The 17,618-nt window shown below is 37.4% G+C and overlaps 1 protein-coding gene across 1 annotated transcript in view; it reads right to left on the bottom strand.

The window, feature by feature from the left end:
* LOC133532970 (fatty acyl-CoA reductase wat-like) overlaps positions 1 to 17,618 on the bottom strand; it is a 42,195-nt gene that overhangs the window by 6,554 nt on the left and 18,023 nt on the right. Inside the window, exons 2-8 of the mRNA XM_061871862.1 lie at positions 16,831 to 17,014; positions 7,018 to 7,111; positions 4,459 to 4,581; positions 3,808 to 3,962; positions 3,245 to 3,361; positions 2,782 to 2,891; positions 1,276 to 1,337 (exon numbers count right to left, since the gene is read on the bottom strand). Of these exons, the coding sequence (XP_061727846.1) occupies positions 1,276 to 1,337; positions 2,782 to 2,891; positions 3,245 to 3,361; positions 3,808 to 3,962; positions 4,459 to 4,581; positions 7,018 to 7,111; positions 16,831 to 17,012 (843 nt within the window). The 5' untranslated portion in view covers positions 17,013 to 17,014. The remainder of the gene's footprint in view (positions 1 to 1,275; positions 1,338 to 2,781; positions 2,892 to 3,244; positions 3,362 to 3,807; positions 3,963 to 4,458; positions 4,582 to 7,017; positions 7,112 to 16,830; positions 17,015 to 17,618) is intronic.

Raw genomic sequence — 17,618 nt, 5'->3', positions numbered from 1 at the left:
GAATCGCACGATAAGGGTTCATTCTTACCTTTTTGGTACGGAACCCTAAAAAGTGGATGTTGCTGCCTTAGCGTAACAGATGAATCGTCTGGATTTCTCTTGCAGGAAGTTCAAAACCAACAATTCGGCTGAAAACTGGCTACGTGCTAAACAGCCCATTTGGGGTGCAAAACCATGTGCGCTACAAAGATAAACACTAGTTCGGATTTCTGGCAAAAGGTCTGTGGAGTTCTTTCTGGTTTTCTAAAGATTGCTTAATTATCACACGAGAAAAAAGAGGCTCTATGACTTGTAGACGTCGTGAACAATCATAGCTCCACAAATTTGATAAATTTACATCCAAAGCCTTTAAAAATTCACGAGAATCTGTTGAGAAATGCTGCCTATAAAGGAGAGTCGGACGTACGAAAGCATTTTTGCTTAAAAATTAAACAGAGACTTGCTACGCTCGATCAATGGAGCGAAATACAATAAAACGCTTGTGGCCAAGGCAACTGGCTTCACAGCCAAAGGTATCAACGAGTTTCTTGAAACATAACTCATTTCATATTTACCAGTTGCTTTTCAGTGAAGAAAAACATCGTGAGAAATCCGCTCTTATCTTAACTAGCGACCCACGCAGGCGTGCGAAGCCTGCAGCAGGGTTACACAAAACTATATCTAAACCTCCCTCAATAATCTCTCTATTGATAGGGCAAAACCGCATGAAAATACGTTCAGCGGTTTTTGAGTTTATTGAGAACATACATACGCACAAACAGACGCAGCGGGAGACTTTGCTTTAAAAACAGCAATCAGTCTAGTACGAGGGCTGCTATTTATATATCCGGAAACCGGGATTACAATCTTCTTAAATAGTATATTTGACCTCCATGGTAAAATTTGAACTTTTTTAGTACTGGCCAGTATATTTTTTCTTTCTTATTAACGCTAGTGTTTTGTTTTTGACGGGTTTTAAATGTCATCTCGCTGCAAGAATGGAACTCACTCGTGAAAATATTCGTGCTATGATTTATTATGATTTTCGGCGTGGTTTAACGCAAAAACAGTGCATAGATCAATTAACTTCAACTTTTGGTGATGAAGAAAGTAGATTGCCAAAGTATTAGAGCCATGGTGCCTAGCCAAGATGTTAATCGTTTCCGCTACGGCAACGAAACGCTTTCTATCACCCTTACAATGTACGATAGAGCGACAGAAAGCGTTTAGTTTTCCCTGAGCTTCCTTAGAATACCATCGGAAAAGTGCAAGGATAAGGAGGAGCAATTTACTTACCCCTGTAGGTCCGTATACGTTGTCAATCCACCCTGCTACTGGATCCTTCGCTGTTCCAATCACTAGAACAAACAAACAAACGTATTATTAAACACATCAAAGCAAGCAAAGTGCAAGCTTCAAGCCGTTTCCTGTTCACTTGAACTTAAACTCAAATTACTCCATTTCACTATAAGACATAAGGTCAAAAACACATATTCTCATATAAACATGAATTCAAAATAGTCTAACACCAAAATACCTAAGTCCCAAAACACCCTAAATATAAAACGAACTTATCATGATTATGTACTACTCCCGAAACACCTAATGTAATAAGAGTTGAAACTCGGATCAAACTAATCCCATAATACACTAATCCCAAAATACACCATTCTTTAAAATAACACAGTCTTAAAACACACTAGTATCAAAACATCGTAATTGGGATTTTCGTACCGACTGTGAGGAGAGACAAGGAGAACTACCTGATGGTTACCTTACGGTATGTGCGAAAGAGACCACACAATATATAGCTTCTAGAACCTGCAGGCCCAACCCTTCATCTACCAGCTTATGTCGCATCTCTTAAACCACTTAATACAGTCAGTAGCAAAAATCGCTAAGCGGGGAAGGTGTCTAAAATAACCTCGATACGCCCTTATTCTATTTACAATAAAGTCGCGTCAAGATTATTTTAAACACCTCGCCCGCTTAAACTTTCGCTGTTGACTTGACTGTATAACCTTCGATTAATTCTTTTATCTTGTCCGGAATAACCATTACCACTAGGACGTTTAGGGTATTTTGGGACTAGCTAGTTTTGAAACTACTGTATTTTGAAAATCGTGTAGAATATGAATGGTGTATTGCAGGAGTGGCTTGTTTGGGCCTTCTGCTTTTATGACAGTAGGCGATCGTGGTAATAGTATATAATAGAGATAAGTCCGTTTTGAATTTAGAGTTTTAGGGTGTTTTGGGACTTGGGTATTTTGGTGTTAGACTATTTTGAATTCATGTTTATATGAGAATATGTGTTTTTGACCTTATGTCTTATAGTGAAATGGAGTAATTTGAGTTTAAGTTCAAGTGAACCGGAAACTTCAAGCCGAATTTTAAAGTAAAATTCTGTTTTATGGTAGCTATCCGATCTGTGGCGAGAAAATAATAAGCATCGACAATTTTCGCAAAGGAATCGTTTATGGAGATCCCACGTATCTAAATAAAAGAGATCCTTTTAAACGTTGATCAATGGCTGCTATTCACACTGTCGACGAATGCTTTTGATCCCCCTAAGCTGTGTTATTATATCCTTCCTAAATAATAAAATGACACTATTATTGACCAATTTACATCCAATTTACTACAATCATCCGTCTAATGTTCCAATTTTGAACACATTGGGGAAACCAAACTATCATTTTAGTTCCTGGGGGCATAAAATAAGGTATGTGCTACTCGTTACTCGCCGATCGCTGCCAGTTGGACGCTTGCTTTAGAAATTATATAGAATAAATCCTGACTTACCAATCGAAGGTCTGACTACAGCCACGGGTAGACCCTGAGAGTACTTCTGTAGCACGTCCTCTGCAACGCCTTTGGTGTACGCATATGTGTTGGGGAAGTCTCCAATCAGTCTGGAATGGAAAACAAAAAAATTGCTTTGGTGGAAGGTAAAGTATAACTAGATGATCTTCCTTAACATAATTTTTAATTATTGTGCTTGGAGACAGGTCATAATGATGAACAGTCCTCGGCATAAAAGGAACGCGTAGGTTGAATTTTCTGACGAGAAATTATTTCTAAATATTAGAAAAGTCTTTATTCCCAAAAACAAAACAATCTGATGATTACATTTTGTCACTAGTTAAGATTGCAGCAAACAGTTTGTTTACAAGAAATACCATCGGAAATAAATCCTCAAAGTTAAAATGCCTTGTAATACTGAAATTAGCCATAACAATCATCTGAATTTTGGCATTGTTATTACCCAGGTGTGATGCTGTTAATTGTCTTCTCATCCAGGCTTTCTGCTAAATCGATGAGCTTGTCTCCAGGGATGGGGCTCTCGTAGAACACCTCGTCTATCTCGCTTAGGGTGCAGTTGCTGTGGGATAAAATTTGGTTAAGTATCTGTATTTTAAATGATTATTTTGATTAATCTAAAGAATTTTTGCTCTTCAAATCTATAGAATTTCGGGCAATAACTTCATCTCAAAACACTATACAAAAAAATACCTATAAAACCATTACGGTATACTGAATATCGATAGCATGAATTTTTGAATGAAAGTGCAATCAATTGTCGGCCATGTCATTATTATGTCGTTTAAAATTATACCTAGTCCCGTGTAATATGACATTTCGGTTACAGAATTTGAATCAGGACCACCAGGATCATTGTTGCTATACAAGTTCGACATAAAATGCTGTCGCAAAAAAAATCTGGCCAAGTTCGCAGTGAATCGTCGCAGTTAGATAAGGACACAATTGGTGGTTGTTTCCCGAAGAGCCTATCTTCAGCAGTCTTTCGTCTAATATACTGATGTATACCTGTATGCTGTGGAGATGTGGACCATTGCCTTCAGCTTGGTACAGGCTCTCGCTAACAGCATCATTTCTCTTGTACCCCTGACGTTTATAAAGACTGCGTCTCGGAGAGGTTCGTTGAAGCGGAGGGTGGCTGCGCCGTGGAATATTACGTCAACCTGTTGATAACACACAATTTGAAAATTTCAAGGATTTTAGAACAGAGCATCTCCAGATTCCGTGGCCGATATATTAGGGACAGGTAATTTGATATCGCCAAAGGCCTATTAGCAGAGGGGAGGCGGGGCATAAATGGAATATTAGAACCCCAAATCTCCCCTGGCGACTTCCTTGATTTAATCATTATTTACTAATTTAGAGAAAAAAAAACACCTTCTTGAGCGAGATTTAGCTAATCTCTGAAACACCAGCAGGTTGCTATGATACATCGACGATACAGGTAAATCTTTTATTCACTTCATTTCATTTATTACTTCATTTCATTTCATTTCATTTATTAATTGCATTCCATGGTACATACAGATGTTTCTTTGTTTCCTTGTGATTAAAATGATCATCAGGCTGATGTCCGGACTTTTGTTTATTTGTTTTAACTTTTGTCAGGATATCCCTTTATATGGCCGGTCAACTCTCTGGGTATATGTTTGTTCTTACCTCATCAACAACAGTTTGTCTGTCACTCTCGCTGATCCCGAGCCCGAGTTTCCCCACGTCCCCTTCAACCACACCGATCTTTGACATGAAATCGGGGACCTGCTTGCGTAGGCGTTCGTATAGCTGTAACAGAGTAAATAACAATACAATATTTACGTACAAATTTTCATCTTTCGTCAGCAGCAAAGAGAATTCAGAAGACCAAGAGTGCTCACTCCGTACAACGGTTTTGTTACAAAAATACTATTATTTTCGTAGTCTACATCTAGCGTCAAGTAGCGGAACTCTCAGTACTGATAATCGACAATAGATGTCGCGGCAAAAATCTAATGCTCAATGATTTTCAGCTAATATTATAACCAGAGTAAATGTAGGAAATGGAAATAGAGTTCCGGTTACTCTGGTTATAATATTAGCGGAAAATCGTTTAGCAAGACTTTATGTTTGCCTTGACATCTATTGTCGAGTAGCAGTACTGAGAGTTCCGCTACTTGACGCTAGATGTAGACTACGAAAATAATAGTATTTTTGTAACAAAACCGTTGTACGGAGTGAGCACTCTTGGTCTTCTTAATTCTCTTTGTCAGCAGCTAGCCAGCTAGCAGTCTATATCTAGATATTTTATTTTTATTTAAAATTATCCGAAATCACATAGATTCTAACCTACTACCTATTAGAAAGCGATTCCTTCAAAATTTATCGGTTCCACTCACGATCTAAACCTACATTTTCTATTTGCTTCTTGTAATTTGTATAATGTATCTCTAGATATAACTTTAGGCCTATTTTTAGTCCAGTCGTAAAAGGCTGATTGTTTCTAATATAAAAGAAACGTAAGGCTGTCAATGTGAGAAAACAGTAAGATCATTACGCGTAATGGCGCGTGCGGGTTAAGGTCTTTTAAACTTCTAGCATGGTCGCGTTTTTATCGCCTATCGTGTCATGCATCACTTTCGCACATACCTGTTAGAAGGTGACGGGTGCGGCTGGAGTGGCATGTATTATTCGATTGCATATATTACATTACATGCCTGGTCAGGGTAGTTTGTTACAAATAAAAGGGTAATTCCACATTAACTTATAGGGATAATACTCCCACACATGGAAAAAATAAAATAACCCATTATAAATAAATAAATAAATATTATAGGACATTATTACACAAATTGACTAAGTCCCACATTAAGCTCAATAAGGCTTGTGTTGAGGGTACTTAGACAACGATATATATAATATATAAATCTTTATAAATACATAGAAAACACCCATGACTCAGGAACAAATATTCATGCTCATCACACGAATAAGCCCATACCAGGATTTGAACCCGGGACCATCAGCTTCGTAGGCAGGGTCGTCATTATGGGTTAGGTATTTTATTTTGTTAATAAATACCGAATAAATGCTAGGTATGAAACCGCCTTTCGATTGCTTGGCGGCTTAGATAAAATGCTTGCCAAAAGATTGCACTACAGATCAGTGTAAATACAAAATATTGGTTTAGATGCATTTTAATGCAAAAAGATTACGCATTCTGCATTTGAGTGCATCGCAGCACAATCTTTTTGTACGCATTGCGCGTTCATTTTTCCTTGAGAGACATTCGAGTTATCAATAAATAATAAATAAATATTATAGGACATTATTACACAATTGACTAAATCCCACAGTAAGCTCAATAAGGCTTGTGTTGTGGGTACTTAGACAACGATATATATAATGTATAAATATGTATAAATACTTAAATACGTAGAAAACACCCATGACTGAGGAACAAATATGCGTAGTCACACAAATAAATGCCCTTACCAGGAATTGAACCCGGGAACATCGGCTTCATAGGCAGGGTCACTAGGTCACTACCCAGTACGCCAGACAGACCGCCGTTCAATAACTATTAAAGTAAACATTAAAAAACTCCCCTACCCTACATGCAAAAAAAAATATTGATGCATAAATACTTTATATCCTTTTTTAAAAGACCTGATACTTTCCAAACGACTGATGTATCAAGCTCAGATCGCCGCAAGGAAACGTTTTCACGTAAAAACCGCATCGAAATTGGTCTATCCGTTGGAGAGCTACAACACCACAGGCAGACAGACAGGCATTGCCGTTAAACATATTCCACTCCGCTATTTGCGTCGGGGGTTAGAAATAATCTCGATTTGATCTCATTTTTATAACATCCGCAATACATCTCGCTCACTTACGAGCAAAGATGATGATGATAACAAAATGAGATACATTTTTGTTCGAATGACGCTCCAGCCCAGTTGAATCTAAGACAAATGACGACAATTTTTTCTTGTGTACCACGTCGGTGGCAAACAAGCCTACGGCCCGCCTGATGGTAAGCAGTCACCGTAGACAATGGACGCCCGCAACACCAGAGGTGTTACATGCGCGTTGCCGACCCTTTAAAAATCTGTAAACTCCTTTTTTGAAGAACCCCATACTGTAGCCCCTCGGGAAAACCGGCAGGGAGCTCATTCCACAGCCGAAGCGTCCGCGGGAGGAAGTTTTTTTTAAAGCTTAAATTTGATATGAATCTCTTACCGGGTCTTCAAACTGTTCCTGTAGTCTTTTCTGTATTTCTTTGTTCTTCTTAGGTCGCGCCAGAAGATAGATCTTCTTTATATCTGGACATGTTCTGAAAATAAAAATAATCCAATTAATATCAACATATCACAACGCCAGTACTTACTATACGAGTATAACATGATTAACATGCTTAAAACGCAATTTGGGTTTCTTCAAGATCATAATCTCTACTATTTTAAAATTTACAACGAAATTAATTTTTAATTGTATGTATAATTTATACGTAAACGTATTTACGTGGCCTGGCGACAAGAGCGTGCGACTTTCAATCTGGAGGTCGTCGGATCAAACCCCGGCTCGTACGAGTACCAATGACTTTTTGCGGAACTCATTTGATATTTACCAGTCGCTTTTCGATGAAGGAAAATATCGTGAGGAAACCGGACTAATCTCAACAAGGCCTAGTTTACCAGAGGTTTTTTGTAAATAATGTCAAACGATATTGATTTTCCTGAGGATCAAATGTTTATATGGGACTCATGGCATTTAAGCAACACAAAGGCCAGAAATGAGAGTTAAAGTCGGACGCCCGCACTCGACGATTGAAACGCCTCTAACAAAATGATAATGTGATGTGACGTCACATCATATAAGTCTGTCCTAAATGTATGGAAGATCAAGGAAATTGCCATTTTGACTCTGAAATATTGCGTTTATGTGTATAGTTGTCATACAATTTATTTTTCAATAAAATGTATGGAATCGTACGGTACCATTTTTTTTATCTATTTTTAAACACAAAAAAATAATATTATGCCTTGTATTTTTTATAATAGTAATATAATTTTTTGAATTCCACTTTCTTATTATGGATTGCTCATTTTCTATCCATTTACCTAAATTTTGTTATAATATTCAACATGTATCAAGTACCCAATTCTCGGGATTAGTTGCCAAGCGACGGCGAGGAAGATGATGAAGTATTTCTCTTCTCGGCTCCGTTGATTTACAACCATGGTATTGGTTGGATCCCGCATGTCTTCTCTCCCCTCAACTCCGCCTCAGCGGACAGCACAGCCTAAAGCAGTTTCTGCTGTATACAGTGTGTAGTTTTGATATAACCTCAAAGTTAAACTAGACGTAGGTTTTAGTGCTATAAAACAATTCTGAAAGATTTTTTTAGTTTAGTCTTCACTACCAGAGCACAATTAATTTTTGAAATTTTTTCGAGCGGCAATGTATGTCGTATATCATGATCACTTTTGACAGTTGTGACGCCGCCGCGTCATTAATGAGACGTTTTGAGTTAAAACAAAGTAGTGATACATTGCTTGCTGAATTATTTTCTATGAAAAAATAAAAGTCGTCATTTTTTTATAAAACCTATGAAAGTGTGCTCATTACAGCCTAAACTAACTGCCCTTTGATTATGTGTTAATATCAAAAATACACGCTGTATAAATTCGTCTATGCTCTCAATGGCTCTAAACAAAACAAACCGATTATTTACACCGGCCAGCGGGCAGCAAACATTCGTAAGGCTATCGCTACGTGCACTGCATGCTTAAATTATAGTCCAAGCGTACGAAGGCCGGAATGGAGACCAAATTGTGTGATGATTTTGTTCTTTCGTTTGATTCTGATAGTCGAATATATAAATCTAAATATTGTTGTCAAACTGGAGCGATAGAGAGGCAAATAGACGAAGGAACGAACGACGTAGATCGCGATATACCCTCTGTTCGCAAAAATGTAGGGTTTATGGCATAAACACAAACATCACGCCAAGCTCCCGGGCGCAAGGGAGCTAATAACCTAACCTTACTCGAAAGTGAAAAGGTTGCTTTGACAGCATCCGCCATAACACCTGTAGTTGCCCCTGGTGCTGTGGGCACGACAGCACACGACACCTTTAGGGGTTCTTGGCGTTCAAAAGGTTAACCGATTATACATAATAATAATAAATAAATATTATAGGACATTATTACACAAATTGACTAAGTCCCACAGTAAGCTCAATAAGGCTTGTGTTGAGGGTACTTAGACAAAGATATATATATAATATATAAATATTTATAAATACTTAAATACATAGAAAACACCCATGACTCAGGAACAAATATCCATGCTCATCACACGAATAAATGCCCTTACCAGGATTTGAACCCGGGCCCATCAGCTTCGTAGGCAGGGTCACTACCACTAGGCCAAACCGGTCGTCATACATGACTATAAACTATAGTTTTATATCCCAGACATACATATTTGTTTTACTGATCAGTAATATGCCTTGTATGCCCATGTATTTGTCCATTAGTACTAATAGCAACGGTTAACTCGTTAACGAATTGTTAGTTATTAGAGTGGATTGTACACTCAAAAAATTAACTATGACGTTTATAAATAGGTAAATGTACGCATTAATGACAGGCGACATTTAATGTTACAGGAGACAGTCACTAAGACACCTACAAACAATTATTCACAAGCAGCAGTTATTTAGAAAGTATTCAAATAGTGTTACTATGTTTAATCCATGTCAAGTGTCAAGCTATACCTTGATCAATCCAAAACGGTCAGTATGGAGAAGTCAGAAACTAGGAGAGATAGCCACATCTGTTCTTAGGAAACATGGCTTCGATTTTAAATTTAATAATAATGACATTCAATAATTTTTTATATTTACTTATACTTTCAGGATCAATTATGCAAACAAATACTATTTACACGCGATTACATAATGATTGACCAGGTTCGATTCCCGGTTATGTATGAGAGATTAAAAAAAAGATTGAATGTCATTATTATTAAATTTAAAATCGAAGCCACGTTTCCTAAGAACAGATGTGGCTATCTCTCATAGTTTCTGACTTCTCCATACTGACCGTTTTGGATTGATCACCTGTATATGTAGATAGCTTACATATGTCATTGCATCAGATATAACGGAGCATGCTTGAGTGTTTGTATAGCTCTGTAGGGCTACGATGGTCGGCTCTTTATCATTTGTCACCATGCCTGTCACGTTCTAACAAGTATATTATGGAAGGTGGAGGTAAGGAAAGAAATCTCCATGTACCAAAAAGTGTCATCAAAAAACCTTAAATAGGTGGCGCTACAATACCAAGAATACTTGAACAAAAAAATCAAATCATAGACAGCGCACTTCACTCCGTCAATAACGCCTAGGTTCTTAGCTACTCTAGCGCTACTCTGGTGAGATTTGGAACTATTATTTATAGCTGACAGCTGGACACTTTTGCAACAGTTCTACCATAAGAGATGTCACTCCTCTTAATTCCACAGTCCATAAAGTACCTATATAAGCGCGAAAGTGACGGACATAGTGACAAGTGACAAAAATGGAACCATACTTCCACCACAGGTGTTTGAATACCTATCTTAACAAAGCCTAAGGCCTTAAAGTGCTTGTTCAGAAATATATGAGCACCTCGGCAGCTCCAATATATCTGATAGCTTCATGATTCACCCAATGACCATAGCTTTTATATTTGCTGTGTAGCCCGGTGTTATTATAGGTCATATTAGTCATTTGACAGTTAACGCATTCTGTACTGCCAGAGGGCATGGCCTAGGAACAAACTTGTATGACGGTGAACGCATATATGCGTCGGTTACCAGATGTCAAAAACTAGTAAATTATAAATAAATAAATATTATAGGACATTATTGCACAAATTGACTAAGTCCCACAGTAAGCTTAATAAGGCTTGTGTTGAGGGCTAATTATGGGCCACGATAGTTCTTATTTTTGTCACTACAAGCGACCATCGCGTTTTTCCCCAGACACTTCGCACACATTGACAAGCGCATTCAATGTGTGAATCGCCTAAATGGCATTCGAGTTCAACTTAGCATCAATAGAACTAACGGGATTGATTACAACGTCCATTATCCGTTACTTGCATTCATCGCAAACGACTTTTAACAAGAAGGTTACCTACGAATATTAAACAGATACTTTTTAGGGTTCCGTAGCCAAATGGCAAAAAACGGATCCCTTCTAGATTGGTCATGTCCGTCTGTCTATCCGTTTATGTCACAGCCACTTTTTTCCGAAACTATAAGAGCTATACTGTTCAAACTTGGTCAGTAGATACCACCGCATTAAGATTTTCACACAAAAATAGAAAAAAAAAACAATAAATTTTGGGGGTTCCCCATACGTGTGGGGTACCTATGGATAGGTCTTCAAAAATGATATTTAGGTTTCTAAAATCATTTTTTTCTAAACTGAATAGTTTGCGCGAGAGACACTTCCAAAGTGGTAAAATGTGTCCCCCCCCCCTGTAACTTCTAAAATAACAGAATGAAAAATCTAAAAAAATATATGATATACATTACCATGCAAACTTACACCGAAAATTGGTTTGAACGAGATCTAGTAAGTAGTTTTTTTTTTAATACGTCATAAAATTATTATTATTTTTTTCATCAGACTCATACGTGTGGGGTATCTAGGGATAGGTCTTCAAAAATGATATTTAGGTGAAAGTAAATAAAAGCTTGTAATATTCAAACAACTAAAGACTCTGGATCTTTTCAGGCAAAAGTTAAAATTTTCAGTTTTTAATTTCTTCATGAATCTACTTACGTAAATGTCGTTAATACTCGTATATTAAATACCTTTAAATCACGGACTACCGGACAGGTGCAAAGGTAAACAGCCATAAAACGTTAAAGGTAAAATATTACTTAAAAACAATGTATATTTTTCCATTAAGTTACTATGTTGGGAAGTTATAAACCATCCTAATAAAATAGCACTTGAGAAAACTACAGGAATATGTAGATATCTATTTTTAGATAGGTAAATAGAAGTTGCTACTTTTCACACATATATAATAGTCATTTGTTTTACAAAGGGCCAAAGTTGTTGTTTAACTGCTCGTGCCAATATTGAGAAGTGGAACCTTGAGCGTTGCGAGGGTTTCAAGGCACAAGGGTTAAACAAACTTTGCCTCTGAGTGAAACACAAAATTTTTCACCACACCTACGTGAGGAAACTACTTAGGTACTATGAAATACCAAAAAAGCTAATTAAATTAAATACAAATGAACGTAATAAAAAAAAAATCATTCCAAATCATCATTTAAAAGTTAATTCTACCAGCCAACATAAGGAAACAACTCAAATGTATTTTCACCACACCAACTGGTAAAGGCCCTCTTGCTTGTACAAAAACTAATGAGAAAGTTGTATTTTATCCACATGTGGGGCAAAGTAATCAGATGCAAATTTTGAGTTGTTTCCTTATGTTAGCTGGTAGCATTGACTTTTAAATCATGATTTTGAATGATACATTTTTTATTACATTCAGTTGAATTTGATTAGGTTTGATTTTTTTTTGTATTTCATAGTTAAAAAAAAACCCTCGTGCCTTGAAACCCTCGCAACGCTCAAGATTCCACTTCTCGAACCACTCGCTCCGCTCGTGGTTCAATTACGAAATCTTTCGCTTGCTCGGGTATCAATATTAGCACGAGCGGTTAAACAACAACTTTGCCCTCTAGTAAAACAAATAACTATTTCACCTCAGCAGCTCGAACAAGCCTACTTTCGTCACTCCAGGCCATGAATACAGGAATATTTCTAGAAGCTTTCATCATAATGATGATGCTTTTCATTCATTAATGTAAATAAATGTGGTTAACTTTACTTGATGTTGAATTTTGTTCTCACTACTGAGGTGAAAAGTTGTATGTGTCACACGAGAGCAAAGTTATTTTACATCCCGTGCTTTTGAGTCCCTCGCTCACAAGAAAAAACAACTTTACTCTCTTGTTGCACAAATAACTATTATGTTGTGTTTGTCTGTGCCTCCAGCAATAAATTGTTATTGAGCAGGCCATAGGTGCTAATTTTGGCCACGCTTATATTAACGTGTTTTGTGGTACGGTACACGTGAGATGACACCACATTAATATAAATTTGAATTCTTCTGCTGATTGAATTAACGCCATCTATACTTATGAAGGAATAAAAACAGGGTCGGCAGCCAGCTTGGCCGAATTTCATCTTCCCATACAAACGGAGTTTCGTTCTCATTTTGAATCTACGTGTTGGATTGTAATGAAGCTTTACATTAGGGGTCATCCATTAATTACATCACACGATTTTCTAGGTTTTTTGACCCCTCCCCCCCTCCTTAGTGTGACGTCACATTTTAGGCAATTTTGTTTTCAACGAAATCGGCAAATAGAATTAATATTTAATCAAAATATTTTTTATTAAAGAAATATTAGTAACTTCATAACCGAAAACTGATTAGGAAAGAAAATTTAAACGAATAAAAACAATATCGTTCCAATAACTTCTTATTTTACTGTGCAGCGAATAAAAATCTTTGAATAAATCTTCGGTTACTGCTGCTTAAATTAAAGTGTTGTCACAAAGTTTGTAACTCCCCCCTCCCCCTTGTCACAACGTGTCACATTTTCTTGACCCCCTCCCTCCCTCTAAACGTGTGATGTAATTAATGGATGACCCCTTATATGACATGAGGTATATGCCTGTAATTAGTTTATATTAGCTCCAACTTTAAAAAAAAATTAATATAATAAACATTTAAATTCGATGTATTTTTTTAACTATAGTGCCCTCATCACAAGCCAAATTTTCGTGATAAATACACAAATAAATACCTTGACCGGGCTACGAACCCGGGACCTGCTGCTTCATAGGCACCGACTATATAGGCTAGGAAGCCGTTACATTGGGTGTATTCCCATCTGTCCCCACCGGGCATAGATTAGAATAGGCGCTACATACAAATCATTCCCATCTGTGCCTGCCTCTTTTATGGCAGTGGTCATGTCGGGCGGGCACAGATGGGAATACACCGTTTCATTGTGACTGCGGCCGGCAAAACGTCCCACTTTGTCGCTTGCCATAAGGACGAGATTTGCTCGTGTCTTAATACGAATAACTTTTATCGCTGATCGTACTATTCTTTCCACATGCAACTAATACTCATCGAGAAAATTCTAACAATCCCAAAGACAATTCGTTTGCGTTGTTTATCACAGAGTTCCCATGGCCGCCTCCTGTCTCCATCATCAGATCAGCTCCATGTCATCATAATATTGGTATTGATTTCATAGGTTAAGTATAATAGTAATAAGCTACTAATACAATATGGAAATTGAAATGCCGAAATAAATGATTATTTAATTTAATGTAATTTTGATTGCATTGCCATCCGATTCACATATGTATGCAAAATTTTAGCTCAATCGGAAATCGGCATGTAGGTCAAATTTAGCTTCTAAAATTTGACCCACACTAACATACATACTAACAGGACAAGTTAAATAAAATAAGCTCGTAATAATAATAAAAAGTAGTTCAAAGTATTTTTTTTGTAATTTTAATGTTCCTTGTGCTGCGTTCACTTTTTTCCAAAACTTTTTTCTTTTTTTCAACAGATTAAAAAACGATCAGTCACCATTAAAATTCAGCTCGGAATTCTAGCCTTAAAGGCTAACAGGATTGTATAACATACGGATTAATTAACTAATCTACTTGTGATGGGACGCACGCATACATGCCACGGTCGCTGAGCATATTTAGGACATTGTTCCAAAATGACGTAAGCGCCTCACCGTGGAACGACGCTATTATGGAAGGTAGAGTTAAGGAATGCAATCTCCATAGGCAGAACTTATGCAAAAGTTTCCAGTGGTCAGCTATAAATAATAGTTCCAAATCTCTCCAGAGTAGCGCTAGAGTAGCTAAGGACCTAGGCGTTATTGACGGAGTGAAGTGAGCTGTCTATGATTTGATTTTTTTTTCAAGTATTCTAGCTAGGTATTGTAGCGCCACCTATTTAAGGTTTTTTGATGACACTTTTTGGTATAAGGACATTCCATTCCTTATCTCCACCTTCCGTAGACGCCATACTTGTGGTTTGACATGAGAATTTTCAACGATTACTTACTATCTTAACAAACATCTATGAAATTTAGTAAGGATCTTGGGAATCTTCAGAACTATAGGGTATTTGACTGTATTTAAAATAAATTATTATACATACTTAATGCATGAAATAGAGCACCAGCAGATTAATAGAGAAACGTAGACAGCAGTTATTTTTAGACACAATTTCTATTTTAAAACTCGTATAAAACTAATAGAGTAGGTGATTTGATTGTGACGTCACATGCCAGTGTCACCAGTGTTCCATATAAATTCCATGGTAGCAAAACCGTTTTGACAGTTCGAAAAAAGCAACTGATTTGACTATTAGTCAAATACCCTATTCCTTCCAAATTTAACGATTTATTGTCAACACCATATTTTTTTAAATCAAAAAACAGAAGTTATGCAGTCGCTCCACAGTGCGTCTTCTACGTCGACGGACTTACGACTTATAGTTCGAATTGAGGATTACGTCAATGGATATTGAAAGGGATTAAGCGCCGTGGATGGGAATGAAGATAGGTCCTTTTAGAGTGTGAATTAGATCTATGTCGGTGGGTCTAGGCTACGCTGTCTGCTTTCACTACAATCACTTGAATTTAAATGGCTGCACATTTTTGTTAAAAGGTGGTATGTATCGTACAGATACTGTTACAATATATGCTCTGCAATAACATGCTAATAAGCGTGCTTATTGAGCATGCTTATGAACTGTTTACATTTGCTATTCCACTAAAAAGCATACTTAAAAGAAGCACGTCCTAAACACACATGCTAGTACGTAGCATTTGCTTAATAGTAGCATGCTTTCATGCTAGTAACTAGCATGTGTAACGCAGCGGCTTACGTGAGCAATAACTCGAGAACGCGACGCGACACTTGACGCGACAGAATTGCTTCATGACTTTCTTAAATAAGTTGATAATGTTGCTAATAATATGATAATATGTTATGAGTTATGAATAATAAGATATTATATGCTGTGCCCTTGCAGGGTCCATGTGAGACATTGTATATCATGTATAACATCTATATACTGTACCATGGTTGCAATAAAGAATGATTATGATTATGATTAGATCGCCCACGTAGGACACTTCCATAGGTATCAAAGGATTGAATTTACCCGCGCTGCGCCGCGCCGCTTCGCATTCGCGAGTTATTCGCTCATGTAAGACACTGCCTAACAGTACCTTAAGCAGTGCTACCAAGGCGTCATAGAATGCGCGGTCAAGGCAGAAGAAAGATAACATCAAGAACAATTGAAGATATGCTGTCAATTTATCTCCAGACGAGAACCGACGGGAGAAGCAGACATCGGTGGCGGTGCTCGGATCTAACTTACTGTTTTCCTTTGCGTAATGTAACGAGTGATATGATTCGTAATCAGTCTCGTCCAGTGAATACTATGAGTTGGATATTGACTTTTATTGAATGCTTTCATCATCCACGATTCAAGGATCGATGTATTCTCTCTAACATAATACACCCACGATTCCCGACATCTCGTAGAGTAATCATCTAGAGTACCTAAGTACAATTGAATAAAGTGGTGGCTAAATTTCCATAATGAGATTTCTGTAAGTACTGATTATTTAATTGAACCTAACGCAAAGAGTATTACCAACGCCAAGGCTAAAATCTAGTTTTGGTATAAACTTGAGTTTTTGAACTAAATTTGAGGCCCCCACAACACCACAGTACCTAAGATCTGTATCGGACTAGCTTCGGATTTTGTCATTCGTCAAGCAGTTTAGTAATTTCTCCACCAGAATTTTCCCCAAGAACCCCGTCTCTCCGGTTACAAGCATTGTGGATTTAGACACGAACTTCTGTATCTGGGTCTCGCCACAGACAGGCCTCCCCAGCTATGTCTGTTGACTTACCTTAGTAACTTCTCCACCAACAGTTTCCCCAAGAATCCGGTCCCTCCAGTGAGAAGTATTGTGGATCCAGACAGAAACTTCTGTATTTGGGACTCGCCGCGGGCCTCGGCCTCGTCGATCATGTCCATGAACGTGATGTCGCCGCCCTGTTTGGGCTCGTGGAGCTCGGCGTCCGAAATCATGGCTGGAACAAGAAAACAGTTGTTAAATAAGGGAGGAGAACCTGGGAGTGTCATATGCAAAAATAATATCCTGACAAAAGCTCGGACATTACCCTAAAAATCCTGATGACATTTTCTGGACGGTAATTCATCAAGAAATAAAAATATTAAAGCGCTCAAATCTTGTATTCTAAAACCTTTCGTTGGCCATTAGGCCCTTAATTCGCCAATCTTGCCACCATGTCCTGTAGTTACAATATTACCTTCCCTTTCCTCTGTCCAGCTTAATTTTTATAAGTTCAAGTTTCTAAAACTCTCACCAAGTCCCTCCGCAATCCTGACAATTAATAACAAGTCTAGGTGAACCTCTTTATACCTATTTTCCTACTCCTCTACTGTTATCTGTCATTTATGCATTCATTAACACGAATATAAGAACATACATAAAAGGTTTCAAGAAAAGTCTATATTGTCTATTCCTCATAAAAGCTCTTGTGCTTTTATACGCTATAACGTTACTGCAATTAATGGCTACCAACCTAACAAAACCAAAACGAATACGGTTTTAAACTAAGTGCATTGATGCCAACTTACAAAATATTCATTTGGTTGCATAGTAAAAATAAT

The sequence above is a fragment of the Cydia pomonella genome, chromosome 28 (assembly GCF_033807575.1).
Source record: "Cydia pomonella isolate Wapato2018A chromosome 28, ilCydPomo1, whole genome shotgun sequence".
Taxonomy (NCBI): domain Eukaryota; kingdom Metazoa; phylum Arthropoda; class Insecta; order Lepidoptera; family Tortricidae; genus Cydia; species Cydia pomonella.
Note: the sequence above shows the minus strand (reverse complement) of the source record. Positions and strands in the feature narration are given on the sequence as shown.